Source organism: Cyanistes caeruleus, chromosome 3 (assembly GCF_971803275.1).
Source record: "Cyanistes caeruleus chromosome 3, bCyaCae1.hap1.1, whole genome shotgun sequence".
NCBI classification, from domain to species: domain Eukaryota; kingdom Metazoa; phylum Chordata; class Aves; order Passeriformes; family Paridae; genus Cyanistes; species Cyanistes caeruleus.
In genome coordinates, this window is record NC_141703.1 from 102,669,574 (window position 1) to 102,689,685 (window position 20,112).

Below are 20,112 nucleotides of genomic sequence, written 5' to 3' on the forward strand. Positions count from 1 at the left end.
GGTTTGGGAGGGGAGGAGGGTTGAGGGTCCCGGGTGGGGGATGAGGTGCTCGGGGTGGGGGTCCCCAGTAGGCGGGCGGGTGAATCGGGGGTCCCAGGTGCCAGGGGCGAGGGTGGGAGCCCCGGGCAGGCGATGCCGGGGGGAGGGCTGGGGGTGGGGAGGGGGTGTTGAGGGTCCCAGGTGGAACGGGAGATAGGTGGGATTGGGGTCCCGAATGGGAGGGGGCGCGGCTGGGGATGGAAATCCGGGTTGAGAAGAGAAGGGTCCCGACTGGGAGGGAGGTGCGAGGGACCCCTCGGGGTGGAGGTCCCGGCGTCCCTACCTGTAGCGCCTCGGGGCCGGGAGCGGCGTCCCCCGCCCGCAGGAACCCGCGGCTGAAAAAGCGAAGGAGCGCGATGAGGAGCCGTGGCACCATCCCGGCACCATCCCGGCAGCATCCCGCTCCCGCACACCCCTGCAGCGCCCGCGGGCTGCGGGCACGCCCCCGCCGCGACACGCCCCATCGCGACACGCCCCATCGCGACACGTCCCATCGCGACACGCCCCATCGCGACACGCCCCATCGCGACACGCCCCATCGCGACACGCCCCGCACCTGCTGCGCGGAGCGGCGGCTCCGGGGCTCCGAGGAGCGAGGATGGGCGGGGGGTGTGGGGTGGCGAGGGTGGCGGACATCACTCTCCAACGCGGGGTGGGGGTCCCGCGTGTGGGGCGGGGGTCGAGAGGCTGGTCCCGATTTGGGAAGTGGGTCGGGATGTCACTCCCCGGTATTGGGAGGGGATCAGGGGTGCAAGTCCCGGTGTGGGGTGGTGGAGGGGGCTGGCAGCGCTTTCCCTGTGGGGCAGGTCCCGGGTGTGCCCTCACGGATCTGGCATCTGGGAGGGCAACAACCCCCCTCCTTGTCAAACCCTCACCTGGTGGGCATCGGGCCAGGAGTTTCCCCCTCGTCCCTTCTCCCTTCTGGGGCATGTGTCACCTCCCAGCACGCTCCCCCGCCTCCTGCGGTCTCTGGATAAAGCGACCCCTGCCCCCTTAGAGGCTGCGTCTCACGTTTTGGCTGGGGCCGTCTTCCCCTCATCCTCCCTGGGAGGGGCCGAAATCCCATCCCATCCCATCCCTTTTTATCCCCGGGGTAACTCTGATGCAGGGCTCAGTGCAGAAAGTCTTCCCTGGCCCCCATCCCATAGGATACCGAAGGGGTCCTACCCGGCATCCCTCTCTTGGATAGGGAGGGATCCCCTCCTCTTGGGGACCCCTCGTAGGGTCTGTTCGCCCCCACCCTCCTATATAACCCCTCCTTGCCTTTCCACCCCGAGACGAGTACCTGGATTTCGGTATGCTGCCCCTGACCCAACAGCCCCAGGGAATCCGCACAGAGCACCGACGTGCTCAGCCGTCACACGATGGCCACAAGCCACACGGTGAGAGGGACACCGGCAGCGCGACAACCTCCATCCCTCCCCCGCCTCCTCCCCCTCCGCCTCCTCTTCTTCCTCCTCCTCCGGGCACAGGAGGAAGTTCTGGGCAGGGGGACAATGGCCGGCTCTTCCTCCGCATCCCGAGACTCCCCTGTGCCCAGGCACCCCCGTGTCCCTGCACTTCTGTGTCCTTGTCCCTCCATGTGTCCCGCTCCCTGCCCAGGCACTCCCGTGTTCCTGCCTCTCTGTGTCCCTGTCCCCAGGGCTCCTCAGGGACAGGGTGCTCTGGGCTTCGGCTGGTGGCCCCTAAAGGACTCGAGCTCGCATCGTCCCCCACCCCTCGCTAGGACAGGTGGTGACAAGGAGATGCTAGCTGGCAGGGCAGGGTTTAGGGACGCGCTGCAGGCTGCACCCTCCCTCTCGCCCCCTGCACCCCGAGCCCCAGGATGCCGGGCCGGGGGTCCCGGAGGAGGGTCAGGGTGGCCAGTGGAGCCGCGGGGCCATCTAGTGGCCAGAGCCCCGGCAGGCTGGTCCCGGGCACCCTGCCCCACATCCCCGGCCTCCGGGCGGTCCTGCCCGCGGGGATGACACACGACGACGGACGTGTCTCCCCGGGGGTGGCACAGGACCACGAATTCCTCAGCCGGACGCAGGCCTCCCTGGACAGCGTCTCACGGTGCCCATCTTTCTGACCAGGACACCGGCAGAGCTGCCAGATCCCCTGGATCAAGGTGTGCGATCCCCCACTGCGGGTTCACCCTACGGCAGGTACCAAGTGCCAGCCCCGCCTGGACAGGTCCTGCTGGCACGGATGCAGGTCTGGCGATCCATAAATAAAGCAGATTCCCTGCGGGGCCAGCAGTGGGGACACCCCAAGGAGCCAGGTGCTGGCAGGATCCATGGCACATCCCTGTCACTAGAGCCACCCGTGGAGCAGCTCACAGCCAGCACAGCCACACAGGGAACACAAATCCATTGCTGGGCACAAGGACATGGCACAGAGCAGTCCCCAGTGCTCGTCCAGAGGTGCCTGGGAGCAGGGGGTGGGACACAGGGGTGCAGGGACACAGGAGCTGCAGGGACATGGTGGGGGACAGGTAATGTGACACAGGGGTATAGGCACAAAGACCTGGGGACAGAGAGTGAGACACAGGGGTGCAGGGACATTGGGGTGGAGGGACACAGGAGCAGGGACACAGGGACATGGCAGTGCAGGGACACAGGGCCACCTGTGGGCAGGGGAACGGGACACAGGTGCAGGGATGCAAGGGTGCAGGGACTTGTGCTGCAGTACCACCTTTGCATCCATGCATCATAGCTCATCTCCCAGCCAGTCCCAGGGTAATTATGAGCCGCTCCCTGGCTCTTCTGTGTGCCCCAGGAATGGCATCCCTTGGATGGGAACATCACAGCAGTCAGATGGACACATACAGCCTCAGAACCCGGCCCCAAAGCTGCTGGGGAACAACTGTAGGTGCTGAGGAGAGGCAGCAGTGTGGGCTTCCCAGCTGGGCTTTCCACATTTCCATCCATCCTGCAGTTTTCTCTCGTTCCCAACCTGGAGTGGGATCAGTCAGCGCTCTGCCTCCTGTCTCTTCCTGGGAACTTGGGGAGCAGCCACCCTGCATCCCATCTGGAGGGTGTCTGATGGCATCAGTGGGAACAAAGTTCATGCAGGCGAGTAAATATTAACACTTATCCCATGCTCATGGAATATTCCACACCAAAGATACTGAGATAAACCCTACTCCAGCTTTTCCCTGGGAGGTGCTGGCAGCAGATGATATCAAACTCCCAGTTGAAGATTTTGGGTTGTTAAGGCACCAAGATGAGCCTTCACACCCTGTGTAACCCTGAAATCTCATTTCTCCCCATCCCTAGCAACTGCAGCAGCCTGTCCTCAGAGCAGCATCTGTGGGCATACTGGATATACTGGGAGCACTGGGGTGGGAGGAGAGCAGGGCAGGAGGGCAGCATGGCTGGCTCTTCCCAGCTGGGCCAGGACTGCTGCGCTTCGTGTAGATCAGCAATGCTCCATTAAACTGTGGCACCAGTATGGAGCCAGGCACAGGACTGTGCTGCCTTCTGGAGCATCCCTGTCCTCTGGGGAAGGAGGGGACAATGTAGGTGGCACATGGGGCTGGGGTCCCCATAGAACAGAGATGACTGAGACTCAGCTGAGCTTGGGGAATGGCCACTAATGGACCTTCTAGATCCGTGAATGAATTGGGGTGTTATTGCTCTGGAGCTGCTAATCCAAGGTACACTGACAGCTCGAAACCCCGACAGAAATCAATCCATCTGCTCTTCTGCTCTGCACTAATTTCCACAAAGGCACCTGATCAATATCCCATTTACTGTTCTGTGGTTTCCCCATGGATAAATGCCATCCAGTGTCTGGGATGCAGCTGCAGTGCCCGACTGGGGCAGGGAATGCTGCAGAGCAGGGCAGGCTGTGGGACATGGAATGCTGTGGCACCCCTCACCTGAGCAATGCCAGGCACAGTGCTGGGGTTTCTAGGAGGCTCCGTGGCACCAGGTGGGTTCACAGCATGGAGCTGCTGGGAGCAGCAGGAGAGTTGGGAACGTGTGGAAGGAAGAGCTGTGCCTGCAGCAGTTGTGTGTGTGTGTGTGTGTGTGTGTGTGTGTGCACCCCTCTCACCCCCAGAAACACTAGCATGCCAGCAGGGTGGGATCCAGGATCCAGGTGGATCCCTTGATCCACCACAGGAGCCACAGCCCAGAATGATCTCAGGCTGGCCAGGGGTGGGAGTGTCCTGGCACCAGCCCCTCTGACCAGCCTCTGACCTGGTTACATCAGTCTGGGGCTTGGGCTATCATTGGATTCAAAGCAGGATAACAAAGAGATGAGGAAGGGATGAGAAGTCCTGTGCTCTTCAACATCTTTATAAATTACTTGGACACAGGACTGGAAGTTTGGACTAAGCAAGCTCACAGACAGTAAAAAACTGTGAGGGGCTGCTAACAAACTGGAGAGCTGGACAACCACCAAGTGTGTGGAGTTCAACAAGGATTCTTCACCTGGGATGGGACAACCCTGATGTACATACAGACTGGGAGATTATTTGCTGGAAAGCAGTGTTGTGCAATGGGACCTGGGGGTGCTGGTCGACAGTGAGCTGAACATGAGTCACATGAGTCACACCCATGGCTGGGGGGTATCAGGCCCAGCATCCCCAGCTGAGCGAGGGAGGGGGTTGTCCCACCCAGCTCTGCACTGGAGCAGCCTCACCTCAAGTGCTGGGGGCAGTTTTGGGCATCACAAAATAAAAAAGACACTAAGCCACTGGAGAGAGTCTAAAGGAGGGAAACAAGGATGGTGAAGGTCCTTGAGGGGAAGCCATCTGAGGTATAGCTGAGGTCACTTGGTCTGTTCAGCCTGGACAAGAGGAGACTGAGGGGAGACCTCATCAGAGTTCCACCTTCCTCAGGAGGGGAAGAGGAGGGGCAGGCACTGATCTCTTCTCTGTGGTGATCAGTGACATTTCCATGTCAGGGCATGGTCTGAAGCTGTGTCAGGGGAAGCTCAGGTTGGATATTAGGAAAAGATTCTTCACCCAGAGGGTGATTGGACACTGGAGCAGCCTCCCCAGGGCAGTACCGAGCCCAACAGAGCGCAAGCAGCATTCAGACAGTACTTTTTGGCACATGATGTGACTCTTGGGGATGGTGCTGTGCAGGGCCAGGAGTTGGACTTACCTCCTTGTGGGTTCCTTCCAACTGAGCAGATTCTGTGGAGGGATGATGAAGGGATAAGGAAGGGCCCAGCTGATTAAGTGATACCACTGATGAGTACATGATGGAGCCCTTAGAGGGTCTCCATGGAGACAATTCAGAGCATGGCAAGGGCTGGGGGGCCACCAGCAGCCCACACACATGACAGGGATAATTAGGGGCATAAACAGAACAGCAGAGCCCTGCTGGTCCCACTGTGGTGATCAGGTCACTGTGGGGTTGAGATGGCTCTTGGCTCTGTTTCCATACCTCTCTCCCCATTCTTCATCTGCTTTCCCAGCTGGCTCAGACAGTCCTCATGGACAAGCTCTGGGCATGGTGGCTACCAGCATCTTCAGCCTGGCCAGTGGGGTGTCATCTCCTGAGTCACACACAGCCTGTCCCATGAGATTATCCTGTGTGGGCAGGGATAGAGCACACCCCCAGTGTACCCTCAGAGGGGTGAGGGAGAGGGGATCTCCATGGGGACAGCCTCATCCAGGGCGTTAGCAAATGCCATGGTGAGAGCATGCTTCCAAGGGGGACCGTGTGTATCCAGGGGGACAGCAAGTGTCCATGGGGACAAACTGAATCCAGGGGGACAGCATGTGTCCGTGGGGACAAACTGAATCCAGGGGGACAGCATGTGTCCATGGGGACAAACTGAATGCAGGGGGACAGATGTGTCCATGGGGACAAACTGAATCCAGGGGGACAGCAAGTGTCCATGGGGACAAACTGAATCCAGGGGGACAGCAAGTGTCCATGGGGACAAACTGAATCCAGGGGGACAGCAAGTGTCCATGGGGACAGCGTGTCTCCAAAGGGACAGCGTGTCTCCAGAGGGACAGCGTGTCTCCAAAGGGACAGCGTGTATCCATGGGGACAGCATGCATCCACAGGGACAAGCGTGTCCATGGAAACAGCCTGAATCCCGGAGGACAGCATGTGTCCGTGGGTGACAGCCTGAACCCAGAAGGACAGCATGTGTCCAGAGGGACAATCTGCTTGCAGGGTGACAGCATGTATCCATAGGGACAGCCTGCATTCATGGGACAAGCACATGTCCAGAGGTACTGGTGACATCCATGAGGACAGAATGCATCTGGGGGACACCCTGGGTCTGGAAGGACACGACACACCTGGGGACAGCATGTGTCCTGAGGGAGAGCAGGTGCCTGAAAGAACAGGGCATTTGCAGAGGAGCAGCATGTTTGACAGGGGACAGCATGTGTCCATAAGGACAGGGGTTGCCTGGAGGGACAGGATGTCTCCAGAGGGACACATGGATTTTGGGGAAAGCATGTGCCAGAATGAGAGCATGCAGCAGAAGGGACAGCAGGTGCCTGTGGGACAGTGTGTACTGAGGGAACAGCAGCCCCTGGACATGCAGTGCCATGCCACTATTCCAGGTGGCCCAGCAGCAATAAGGAAGATCCCAGCCCAAGCTTATGGGGGACAGGAATTTACTGCCAAATTAAATAAAAGATGAGGAGATCCATTGGCACTGGCTGTGTCACTGAGCTGAGCCCACTCCAGCTGCCAGACACGAGGACTTGGCCACCAGATCTCACTCGTCCCTGCCACTCTCCTTGGCCCCTTGTTTAGGGGTGGGGTCACTGCCAGGTGACAATGGAGTGTGGTGCCACCATGAGCACCCAGGGATCTGTTCAGAGACAGAGAAGCAGGCCTGGTTCCCACCAGCTTGGAGACTCCAAAGAAATGGGGCACACAAGCACAAGGTGCCTGTCCCTGCACTGGTACCTGATCCCCCAGGATTCTCCAAAGCAGGCATGAATGATAGTGTCACTTAAAAAAGGGATCTTCCAAGCCCTGACCCCAGGGATGCTCTAAGCCCTCTTCCAATGGGTGCTCCAAGCCCAAATCCCAGAGGTGCTCTGAGCCCTGATCCCAGGAGTGCCCCATGCCTCAATGCTAAGAATATTCTGAGCCCTCTTCCTAGGAGTGCTCCAAGCTCTGAGGATGGTCTGAGTGGTGATCCCGGGACTCTCTGAGCTCTCTCTTCCAGATTCCTCTTCTAACTTCCCACTGGTGTCCCAGGATTTTCCTCCCTCCTCAGTTCAGCTCTCCATGGGCATCCCTTGGCATCTGGATGGTTGCTGCCATTGTCTCACCTGGCACCTGCCTGCTCCAATTCTTCCTCATCATCTCTTCTGTTAGCATAGCAATCAGTGCCCAATTTAACCTGGATTAAAGCAGTATTGCTCACTTGCTTCCTTGCTAGTTCTCTTCCAATTAATTTGTTCCTTGCTTTTATTTCCTAATTAATTCTTCAGGCTCTTTGGCAAAGAAACAGCAGTGGTGCCCAGGGTCTCAGGAAGGGATCAGGATTAATTATCCAAGTGGGAATGAGCAGAGGGGAAGTGAACCAGGGGCTTAGCTCAGGATGGGGCATGGATCTGGAGTGTGCAGTATTCCCTGGACCACCCATAAGCATCCCACACAAAGGAGGGCCATGGGATGAGAGTCCCACAGCTTACATAATTTCCATCTTCCCTTGGGAATGCCACATAGACAAAATTCTCAATATGATGCTTCTGGGGGCACCACCCTAGGGGCAGATTGAAGTGGGGGGCCAAGTCCTGCAAGGGTTAATGCACAGTACAGCACAGGGTGTCGGAGCTAAAAATATTGTGCCTTTCTTGGGATTTGCTCCAATGACTCATTCCTTTCTGTAATTTATTGCTCATTACATAATCACTTTCATTTTCAGCTGGAGAAAAATGGAATATGTTTTTTTCCCTCTTCTTCTGTTTTTTTAAATGAAAAGGGCATTTTAGCACATGAGCACCAGCCATTTTCCCAGTTCTTCCTGGCATCTTCCTGGCAAAGGGCTGGCATGCTGCCGCTGGCTCCAGCCTTCATCCAAAGCCTCCTGAGAGCCTGGTGAGCTCTGGAGTCTGCTAAAGAGGGAATGAGGAGTGAGAGGCTTCTGGGTGCTGGGAGGGCAGAGCAACCTGGGGGCAGCTCAGTGGGAGGTTCTGGGATGGGATGGAGGGGCCAGATCCACCCACTGCACCCATTCCCCAGCCAGGGTGAACAGCCCCTGGCACAGCTGCAAGGGCACACCTGGGCTCCAGCTGTATCCCAGCAAACCCAGGACTGCATCCCAGCAAGCCCAGTATGGTGCCCCAGCAATCTGAGCACCATGGCCCAGCAAACCCAGTGCTACGTCTCAGCAATCCTGGGGCTGCATCCCAGCAACTCCAGTTCTGTGTCCCAGTGAACCACTGGGCTCGCTGCATCCCAGAAATCCCAGTTCTCTGTTCTGCTGAGCCCAACACACTGTTCCAGCAAGCCCAGTGCCATCTCCCATCAAGTCCAGTGGCATGGCCTAGAAGCTGAGTACTGCATGCCAGCAATCCCCTTGCTGTATCCCAGGAAGTCCAGTCTCATGCTCCAGCAATCCCAGTGCTAATTCCCAACAAACCAAGTGCCGTGTTTAAACCTAGAACTGTGTCCCAGCAAGGCCAGTACAGTGCCCCAGCAGCCCCAGTGTCATGTCCCAGCAATCCCAGTGTCTGGCAGCACAGCTGTCCCCACCAAACCAGGGCACGATGCTCCAGTGGGGAATGGGGGGCTCTGGCTCAGGCCCTGGCTGGGACTGGGATGATCTTCTGGCAGGGAGGTGAGAACCCCACTCTCTGCCAGCCCCCCTGCCACCTCCACAGGGGGGCCAGGAAGCCTTGTGTTTGGAGCTGCAGCCTTGGAATTAACTGTGCCAAATGTTTTATTTGTGTAGAAACGCAATTATGTTAATTAAAGCATATCTGTAATTACAGCACTTAGTGGCCTATAAGTGCACAAGTGACTCTGGTGACTTCAGAGAAGCTGGAAGGCTGGAGGTGGCTTGGCCCCAGCACCAGAGAGCTCAGTGGCAGGGCAGGCAGCAGTGTCCCCATGGGGTGACAGTGGTGACCCCAGGGCTTGTCCACCCTGCCAGGGGTGGTGCAGGGAGATGGGACGCTCGGTGCCCACAGTCACACCCTGAGCAAGCCACAGTCCTGCTGCTCTGGGAGTGAAGGTAAAAGGAACAATGTGCCTCCAGCACCCCAGGGATGAGGGAACAGGAAGAAAATGGGTCCCTGAGGTGAATAACAGTGCCAAAGTGGGTTTTTCCAGATCTGCAGGTGTCAGGGGCTAAAGAGTGTATCTGTGAGGGGAAAACAAGTGGGAAGCAGAGAGAAATGACAGCTGGAGCAGCAGCCAACCACCCCATGAAATGGCTGGGATCACATCCCACAGTCTCCAGGCAAAGGGAAGGGGGCAGGTGGCATCTGTCCCCACCTCAATAGAGCCCTTCTTGTGGGCAGTGTGTTATGGGGGGATAAGGACCACAGAGGGAACATGGTCTGGGGCAGAGGAGGGGAAAGGGAGAGCCTGGAGCAAGGGAAGCAGCAATGGCAGAGCATGGTGCTCTGCTGTGGCGCCCCAGGATCCCCACATACCCAGACACCTTTCCTCCATCACCAGAGCAGCCAGCCTCCCAGGCCAACACCTGTCAACGCAGTTTCCATCTTCCCCAGCCTCCAGCAGTGACAGAAAATTCCTGCAATTGCTTAGTCCAGAGCAAAAACATTTCACTGGAGCCGAAGGATTTCACCCTTGCACGTTCACAGATCCCAGCACAGGTTAAGCGACACCCTGGCATCTACAGGCAAGACAGGCAGGGATGCCTACTGAGCTGCCACGTTTAATTTGAAGCCATCCTGAGCCCTGCACGGTTCCAGACCTGCATAACAATGGGCAGGTGCTGCAGGATGCTGGGCAGTGGCAGAGCAGCTGGCAGGAGCACGGTGGGAAGGGGACCAGCGGCACCAAAAGCTCCGCCGGGTGGGATTTATTTGCTGAGCAAACGTGTGGAGGCTGTCGATCCGGCTGCAGAAGGCTGAGCCCTGTTTGCTTGGCAAACACACTGCTCCGGGTGCTCCACCCTGGAGCATCAGGTCCTGTGCAAGAAGCTGTCCCCACTGCCAGGCTGGGGGAGCAGCTCCTGGGGCTGCCAGGAGCCACAGGAATGCAGCTGGTTTCAGTGACAGGGCTGGAAAGCCCTGCAAAGCCACAAATCCCTGTCCCTGCTGCGTGGCAGCCCTGCAGATCTTCATCCCTGTTGCATGGCATCCTTGCAAATCCCACCACCATGGGAACCTCCAGGCAAAGCCAGCAGGACCCCAAGGGAGCCAAACCAGGCAGGAGCATGGCAAGGTGAGAGAGGAAACACACGGTTACCCTGAATCCCTGGGGAATTATCCTTGGATAAATGCAACACTACAGATGCTGCCAAATGATCTTTCAATTAGTCCATTTAGCTGACAACTAGAGGGAGGGAAAAAGCTGCTGTTGATAGTGGTTCAGCATGTGTTCATCACCTACCCCTTGCTTTCTCTTCTTTTTTTTTTTTCCTTTCCAGCATTTTTTTCCCTTAAAAATAGTGGGAATAGAGCAGGAGCCAGGATCCTGCCTGTGCTTTCCATGCCCCATGCTTTCCATGAACCACAGCTCCCCAAGAGCAGGGACTGTCTCCCAAGCAACATCACAGATTTCTAACTGCATCCTCCATCTGTGAACACGGCACAAGTGGGAGCCGCTCACTGGGCCAGGGCTTCTTCCCAAACCATCCAAATATTCCCATGGACCAGAGTTAGTGCAGGGAGTGGGGAACCATCTGTGGTCCCCAAGAGAGAACACAGCTCAAAGCCACTCATGCCTTGGAGGCTCATCAGGGCGAGAGTGGCTCTGTCTGACACTTTCAACCCATTTCCCAGAGCTGAGCTGAGTTTTTAACTTCCAAAGCCTCAGCTTTCCCTGAGAGGAGGGGAGGGAGCAGCTGGGGGTGGGGATTTGCTGTGCAGACTGCCAGTGGTGGGGCTGGTGTGGGTACTGAGGGAGAGGTGGAACTGGCAGAGAGATGCAGCTTGGCCCTGGAACAGCCATGGAGATGCCATATGGAATATGGAAACAGAATTGCTGAGGTTGAAAAAGCCTGCTGAGACCATCAAGTCAAACCATTCCCCCAGCACTGCCAAGCCCACCACTAACCCATGTCCCCAGGTGCCACAGCCACAAAACTTTTAAATCCCTGCAGGGATTGGGACTCCACCACTGCCCTAGGCAGCCTGTTCTGCACCCTTTCAGGGAAGGAATTTTCCCTAATTTCCAAACTAAATCTCCCCTAGTGCATCCTTCTGGGTTGGTCCCTAGGACCAGTGATGGAGCACATCAGGCTTTTAATCCTCCATCATGCTTTCCATTAATTAATGGCTTTTCTGTGGTTGAACTGCTGGCTCCAGCTTCCCTGCCACACTGTGCCTGGACAGAGGCAGGACGGCTGGCAGCCAGCTCCCCCCTGAAAAGAGTCCCCAGCCTTGTCCTCTTCCCTGTGTCACAGTCCCCATGAGTGGGCTGGTTCAGGAGCTGGAATCCAGCTGACCTGCACAGGTAAGGATGGAAACAGGGTTCCCAGAGTGTCGCTGTCCTGGGCTCGGTGCTGTGCCTGCAGATTCGGGGTTGCAAGGGGGAGGGGACTGGGGGACATAACTGGGGTCCCCCCTCCCACGCTACAGCTCTCTGCACTCTCAGTTGGCACACAGAGCTCTCTCCAGGCTCTGTGCACAGCAACACACACTGTGCCTGACTCTGCACTTCTCGCCAGCCCACGGACCTGCTGTCCCTGTCCCTGCCCACGCGGCGGGGGAGAGGGGGTTCTCCAACAGCACCAAGCCCTCACCTTCACAGAACCCTCCATCTTCACCAAAACAGCATACCCACACACCCCAGGAGCCAGCTCCCACGCCACTCCTGGGGGAATGACACCTTCTTTCCATCCCTGCATTCCCACAGGAGGAGCACAGTGGGGAAGGTGGCTTCATCTCCTTGAAGTGGGGGAGATGGTCACAACTGGATATGGGGCACCCCAAGGACATTACCCTGAACTCTGGGTTCCCAAATCATGTGGAGCTACTGGCCCTGGTGGCCCCTCCAGCTAGGCACAGCACAGCATGGATCTTACCCCAAGCAGTTCCAGGTGTATCCTGTTGATCTGGGAGGTGCAGGATCAGCAACAGGCGCCTGGCAGGGACCCACGACCCTCTCCAGGAGCATCATTTCCCTGGAGACAGTCAGAGCCAGCAGCAGGCCCCCTCAACCTCTTCCTAAGCCTCGTGGGGTTCATTATACCCAGCTCCCATCGTGAGCAACTTGTTTCCTGTGGCGTCCTCTGGAGCGAGAGCTCACCTGGCTCTGCTGCTGCTGCATCCACCTGCATCTTCAGCCTGAGCAGAAGAAACCAGCACCCAAAAGGCACCTTAGTGCCCTTGGGCCGGTTTTAGGGAGTGCTTGGCCCTCAGCAGTTTGGCTGGCATTTCCACATGGACACTTCTCATGCCTCAAGACCTGCTTTGTCCACAGCAAGCAGTTTTTCTTCACTTGAGCTTTAGCAAAACTTGCTCCAGTTTTGGGGGTTTCATCCAGCAGTGTTGCTGACTCAGCATCTGTCCCACTCCCCAGTGAGGCCAGGACAGGTGAGGACCAAACCACAGGAGAGGTCCCAGAGAGCCTCTGGCTCAGCCACAGGGGGAGAAAGACAGATGGGAAGGCCACAAGGCTGTGCTGATGGGGAAAATGGAGCATATTCTGCTGAGGGAGGATGGAGTGCTGCATGCCTTTGTCCTGGCAGACCCAACACTAAGTCTAGTCTAGCACTAACCCTAATGCTAGTCAAAGACCTAACCATAAACCTACGCCTAACCATAGCTCTAACCCCAAACTTACACCCAGCCTAGCTCTAAATCTAAACCTAACTATAACCCTAACACTAACCTAAGCTTACACCCAGCCTAGCTCTAAATCTAAACCTAACTATAACCCTAACACTAACCTAAGCCTTAAATCTATCTCTAACATGGATGGTAACACTAACCTGCAGCGCAGTTCTAACACTAGCCCTAAATCTAACCCTAGGCTAATGATAAACCTAAACTTAAATCTAAACCTAAGCATAAACCTAAAATTAGCACTACCTTAAACTTAGCCACAGACCTAACACCAGCCCTAGATTTCACCCAAGCTCTAACACTTGATCTTAGATCTAACCTGACCCTGAATCTTTTATCTTAGCCCTAGACCTAACCTTAAAGCTAAACTTAGCTTTAGCCTTAACCTTAAACCTATCCCTAACCCAAACGCTAGCCCTAAACTTGATCATAGCTCTAAACCCAGACCTAAATTTAATCCAACTTTAGCACTAGCTCTGACCCTAACTCTAATCCTCATCTTAGATCTACCCCTAATCCTAACCTCAGGCCCAGCTTCAGCCCCTCAGCAGCCAAGGGGAGGCCAAGCTTTACCCCTGAGGTGCTGCAGAAGGACCAAGGGGGTCCCCACATCCTGCAGCTCCTGAGAATGTTCCTGCTCAGGATCCAAGACCCTCCTTTCAGCGTCCACAGGAGTTCCATCCCATTGCAGGAGTTCCTGGCATGAGCAGCTGACAATCAAACTCTTGAAAATTGCCATCATCCTACTTGAGTCAGGAGATTAGGGACTCTGGCACTGTTCCCCATCACTAGCACCATCTTCCCTGGCCCCAGTTTCTTACTTAAAGCCTTCATGGCTTCCACCTGCTTTTTCCATGGAGGAAAGATGCTGCCATCCACCTGTCTGTGATCACACTAGTAAAAATCATGGGAAAATACCCCATTTTGGGGAGAGCAAGAAAAAAAACAGCAACACCCACAGCTAGTGTCCTTCCAGTCAGGCTCAAGCCAAGTATTGGCTTGAGAACAGGGCTGTGGAGACACCCTCGCTGCAGGAGTAAGTACCCAGGGCAGGTCTGGTGTGAGGATAAACCCCAAACCACCAAGAAGCTGCACAGACATCCCAGAGCATCACCACCAAGCAGCAACATCCTCAGCAGGCTGATCGATGCCACCGCTTGGCAGGGCTCCATGCCTCAGAGCCAGGCTGGAGACCAGCAGGGGCTGCAAATCCCTGTATTCCCAAATTCTGGCTGCCCTGCCTGCTTTTGCCCTCACAGGCAGTAGCACTAGGGCTCTGCTGCAATGGGGTGAGATTAAGCGTGCCTGTCAACAACCAGGGGCTTGTGTGGAGGTTTTCTCTGGAGCATCAGCATCCTCACACTGTGGCAAGCAGATGCTGAACTTCAGGGGCCACGGACAGGTCACCCTCCAGACCCCACTGCACAGCCAAGCAAAGCACAGCCACATTCAGCTGGCACCAGCTCAAGAGAAGGGGGAAGAAAACCCTCCACCAGTCTCTGCCTTTCAAACGTTCCTTATAAATATCTTCTGTCTTCTGAGTCACCCAGCTGAAACGTGCAAGTTACTAACAGCCTGGGAAGGGGCTGGGAAGCAACTGGGAGCCAGGGGAAGCTTCTGGCTAAGTCAGCACTTTGTCCCAGAGCTGCACTGGCAGCTGCTGTGTGCTTTTCCCTCCTTTGGTGGAAAGCTGAGGGCTTTGGGGATGCCAAAACACATAGAGAGGCTGTCCTCGATGGCCACAATGCTCAGGCTAAGCCTAACCCAACCTCAGCCCTAGCCAAAAAAGTCAGGGTTTAATATTTTCAGTGGGAAACGCACCCCATCCCACTTCCAAATCCCTATCTGTGTTCTATTTGATTTATCACAGAAAACACAAACTGACAAAGGCTCAGAAATCTTGAACCCACCTAAAATTTTCCCACATCCTTTCTCCCCTCTGACTCCCCACACCAGTGATGCAGGCAGGGCCCAGAACATGGGTCCAGGAGCAGGATTTGGGGACAGGAATGGACCAAGGGTGGCTGCTGCTGCCAAATAAACAGCCTTAGGGACATTCCTGAGCCAACACTCAGCAAGTCCCATAGGCTGCCGTGCTGGTCCATTCTGTGAGGATGCTGTGTGGATGACAAGGTTTGGGGACAGCTCCCTACAAGGTGTTTCCAAACACCTTCCTATACCTTTGTAGACCTTCCTACAAGGCCAGATTGGATGAGGAACAAGCTGGTGTAGTGGAAGGTGTCCCTACCCATGGCAGTGACATAGGAACTGGATGGGCTTTAAGATTCCTTCCCACCCAAACCCATCATCCCACAATTCAGGCTCCAGCCCCTCAAACATCAAATCTTGCTGTCATCGCCCATTGCTGCAAGGCAGGTGAGACCCCCCACCCACTCCTGACACCTCAGCTGGGGGGATCTGAGCTCCAGGCTGCCTGTTGCCCACACTCAACAGCCTCCCTACTGCCTGACCCCGGTGCTGCTGCTGTGCAGATGGAGTCATGGTAGCAAACAAAGCATCTCCCAACACTGACCACCCAACTCGCACCCCTCTCCAGACAGGCCCATCCACTGAGGAGGACAGGAGGAATCTGGACAGGCAGAAAGTCATAGACAGCACTGGGCCCTGCTGGCATTTCTGTCTGCAGCCCAGCACAGCTCCTGCTCAGCCATGTGGGAGCTGGGAATGAGACAAAAGCAAGGACCAGGGTCAGAGGGGAGCAGGAGGAAAGAGGGATTCCCACAGATTGCTGCTGCATCCACCATTGCCTCTGGGGAATCCTGCATTCAGCCCTAGATGGATGCTTGGCTTCCCAGAGCCCTCAAAGCAGCACAGCTCACAGGCATGTGAAGGGCTTTGCTGTACATGATGGCCAGGGCACATTTGGCCAGGGTCCTCACTAGCAGAGCCAAAATCTGGCTCAATTCCCAACACTTCCAAGCAACTGGCTTATTCTGAAGATGAAGATGCTCAGGGAGATGGCCTGGGGTGATGGAGGGGAAATGTCTCACTCACCCTAGAGACCTCCCGTGGGCAAGTGCAAGGTGCTGGGGAGCTCCTGGCATATGCAGAACGCAGGAAGCTTGCAACCAGAAGTTTCCCCTCTATTTTCCCTGCCAGGCACCTCCAGGCTCCAGGGCTGGGTGTCCAGGCAGGTGGGTGATCCTGAAGAGCCCCAGTTACAAAGGCAGGAAAAGCCTGAGGCTTTGAAAAACCCAGAGAACATCACCTAAGAACCCTAACAATGGGGGACCAGGTTAACTTCGTTCCACTGAACTCCTTTCCCTGGCAAGCAAGTGTTTGGGGGGAAGCAGACCCATGGAGTGATGGAGTGGGTATTTTCCATGGCACTTTACACATGCAGCCCAGGGACTAGCCGTGAAGGCTCTGGGGGGTTCTCCAGGGGGTTTGACAGCCTGCCTTCACCTTTGCAGGTGCTCCAAGGCTTCCAAAGGGTGGCTGAGCCCAGCTCATGCCCTCTGCATTCCAGACAGTGTTGTGCCCCAAAGGAAGCCCTGACCCCTCCCAGCCCCCGCTGAGCTAGATCCTTCCCGCAGGGATGCTCAGAGCTGCATCTCCTCCTCTGTGTTTTCCATCTGCAGAGCTCAGTAGCTTCTTCCCCAGCCCCGGCTGCTGTCAGATGCTGTGACAGCAGCAGCAGCTCCAGGCACCCTGACACCCCACCCACCTCTAACCAGGTCAGCGTCCACCCACCCGGGAACACACTTCCCGGCGGGAGAAAATGAGGAAATGGGTTAAAACGTGACCTGGATAATGCTGCACCTGCATCCCCTTGAAAAAACGCACCGTGCACATGGGAGAGCCGGGCTACCACTGGATCCTGGCCTCACGCAGCACCGCCAGGCAGCATCGAACACCGCAGGGCTGGAGCAGGCAGCACCCCCTCCCCACAGCGCTAACCTCACCACTGCAACCCCTCCAGGGAGCACTGCAGGGCCAAGGGCATCATCCTCTGACAACTCCTGGGAAGCTTTTCCACCTCGATATACCCCTTGGGGTTTACAGGAACAGGTTTACGAGGGCTTCGCTCACCATTCCTACCTCACCTGCCTGGGCCAGCTTGAGGGGCACAGACAACCCAGCTACATCAAGCTTTTCTGTCATCTACTTTTTTTTAAAAGCCTTTAAATAGCAGCAGAGGCAGGCGGGAACATGGGGATTGCATGGCATTTCGAGACCTTTGTGTGTTTTGCTTAAAGAAAAGGACATGTGCACATATTCAGGCAGCACCAGGAAAGGATCTCTGCAGGGAACAAAGCACACACAGCACCAGGGAGTGAGCCTGGAGAGCTGAGGGAATGATGCTGCCTGCAGAGACAGACCCAGCACCCATGGGAGCATAGGAGAATCAGCACCTATAGGGGTCTTGAGAAGACAGATCCAAGTCACACGTTGCATGCAAACAAGAGAGATGCTGGAGGGTATTTTCTATGAAGAGGGACAAAGTTTTCATCCGAAGGTCAACTCCTGAAGGTGTGAAAACCCAATGAGGGAAATGTGTAGCACTGGGGCAGGAGTGGATGGAAGCTTCCCTGCACCCCAATAATCCTGGCATCACCTAAAGCACCTGCTCCAGGAGACCTGAGGCTGCTCCTGGGCACATCCCAGTGCAACAATGCACCTCCTGGTTCTGGTGGTCCTGGTGGGGGCTGCTGAGCCAAGCAGTTCGGCCTGAGAGAGCCTGAGCATGTGGAGCTGGCACAAAGACACTGACAGACAAAGGAATCCAAGCACTGAGAAGCCTTCCTCTTTTTTTTTGCCCTAGACCTGTATCTCTTTCTTGTGGTTCAGCTCACCCTCTGGCAATGTGGGATCTGCTCCCACTGGAGTAGGGGGAGAAAGGATTGGCAGCACCCCAGATCTCTTGGTACCCAGGAGCCAGAGCATCCTCGTCCTGTGAGCTGTCCATGCATAGCCTGCTCCCCAGCAGCTGTGGAGCCCTGTGAGCGCTGCTCATGCGTGTGCACAGAGATGAGGGTCTCTGCCAGCCCCAGCCAAGCCTGTGGGCAATGGGAATTGAGATGCTGCAAGCTTCCCATTACTCAGCTCGGCCCCTCTTCCCAGGTGGGCTCTTCAGAGCATCATCCTTCCCTGCTTCCAGGGAGCACTGTCATCCCTCAGCAAGGTCACCCACGCTCTCACACAAAGCCCCTTGTGTCTGCTGCAGCGTGAAACCACCATGACCCCTGGAGCCCCATTCCCACCTCACCATATTCAGACAGGCACTGTGACACCGGGACCCCCAAATCTGTTTGATGAGTGGGTGGGTGGGTGTGCAGGAGGTGGCTTCTCTTGCCCTGTGTGAAGCTGCCGAAACCACAATTCAGAGGCCTGACCTGAATTTCACAAAGTCACCCGGGCACCCCTGCAGCCCACCACTGGGCCAGGAGCCTTCCACCCTTGCAGGAAATCATCATGGGATGAGGGTGATGGGGAAACAGTTCACACCAGCCCTCTGGCACAGAAACACCAGTGATGAGCTGCCTCACGGCTAACATAGGTGGCAAGTGGGGAACAGGGAGGGGTCGCAGCCTCTTGTCATTTCCCTGCCACCCCCTCCCTGACAGCTGTCAGGCAGGAGGAACTTTTTCCTGCGTCCCTGACGTCTCCTTCGCTCCTCTGCCCAGCATCACTCCCGGAGCACCCCTCCCTCTCGGCGTGGTCCCCCATCCCCGGTGCCGGCGGGAGGGAACTCACATGTCAGACGCGGCCGCCTGGTACGGCTGGCTCCGGCAGAGGATGGAGTGTCCGCAGCCCTGGCCCATGGCTCTGCATGCTTCGGCAGCCCTCCCAGCCCCGCCGCCACCGCTCCCGATTCTCGGTGCCGGCTGGGAGCGGAGACTCTCGCCGCGCTCAGCTCGCTGCTGTCACCGAGCCCGATGCAACGCGCCGAGGCGTGCGGGAGGGGAGGACGGAGCGGGGGCGACGCTGATTGACGGCGCTGCTGCGGCTCCGCGGGGCTGGGCGGGGGCCGAGCCGCTCCGCGGAGGGGCCGAAGGGGCCGCACCTGCTGCCCGCCGCCGCCCACCCCGGGCCGCGCCCGGCCTCGCCCGTGCGCCGCGCCGCGCCGGGGAGCGGCTGCCTTTGTCTAGAGATTGTCTGCGGGGCCTGCCCTCCCCGCGGGGACAGCCGTCCCACCCGCCGCCTCTGGCCTTGCTGGCACCGCAAGCCCTGTCTGCCGTGTGCTGCTGCTGGTGGTGGCATGGGCAGCACACAGCGCTGCTGGGCAGCACTGTTCCCACCTGTCCCTGCCCCAGGGGTGCTGAGAAGCACTGGGTTCCCGTTCCGGGGGTAATGAGCTGCACTACCCAACACTCGATCCACAGGCAGACTGCCTTCCTAAGGACACTGAGCAGCGCTGAGCAATATATTTCCCCTTCTGTGAGAAGAAATGACCTTAACTTTTTTCAGGAGAGGTTTATATTTGGTATAAGGGTAAATTTCTTCCCTAATACGGTTGTCAAGCACTGCAGGCACCATGCCTGGGGGGATTTAAACGCCAAGTAAATGGGACACTTGGGGACATGGTTTAGTGGTGGGCTTGGCAGTGCTGGAAAATGGTTGGACTCAGTGGTCTCAAGAGAGCTTTTCCAAACCATGGTTATGTGAGTCTAGAATATTGGATAGCACTGGCCCACAAACAGCTTCCTGCCAGGGAGTGGACGCCCTGTAAACAGTCCCAGCCACATGGGTGGTCCCCAGCTTGAACCTGATCTTCTGTCCTAGGCCCCATGGGCTGGGGTCTGGCAGTGTGAGCTGTCAGCCGGGTGGGACAGTGCCAGAGAGTGGCTGGAGAAGGGTTAAAATTGCTGCAGTGCCTGCACTGCCTGTGCTCTCCAGCCAAAGACACGATGCATGGGAACTACACTCCTAAGGGGGACCTTGGGAAGGACACCCATCCTACACTGAATTCAGGTCAGAGGTTTCTATGAAACCTCACACCTCCTGGCACAAGAGGAAGGAATAAAGAAGGAGCAACATCAAGCTGAGCTTTCAAAGATATTCAAGCATTTCCGTTTATTCCAGTGCAAGCACTAGAGACAAAAGGTGAAGCTCCCAGGGACCAAGTCCTAGACAAAGACTGTGAGGAGATCATTCATCTGATGAACATCTTGACTCAGCATCATAGAACCACAGAATGGTTT

The 20,112-nt window shown here is 56.7% G+C and overlaps 1 protein-coding gene across 1 annotated transcript in view; it reads right to left on the reverse strand.

The window, feature by feature from the left end:
• The window catches only part of PDE2A (phosphodiesterase 2A), a 41,458-nt gene extending 22,525 nt beyond the window's left edge, over positions 1 to 18,933 (reverse strand). The window contains exons 1-2 of the mRNA XM_086883427.1: positions 18,665 to 18,933; positions 323 to 374 (exon numbers count right to left, since the gene is read on the reverse strand). Of these exons, the coding sequence (XP_086739553.1) occupies positions 323 to 374; positions 18,665 to 18,732 (120 nt within the window). The 5' untranslated portion in view covers positions 18,733 to 18,933. The remainder of the gene's footprint in view (positions 1 to 322; positions 375 to 18,664) is intronic.
• Positions 18,934 to 20,112: the final 1,179 nt, after the last annotated feature.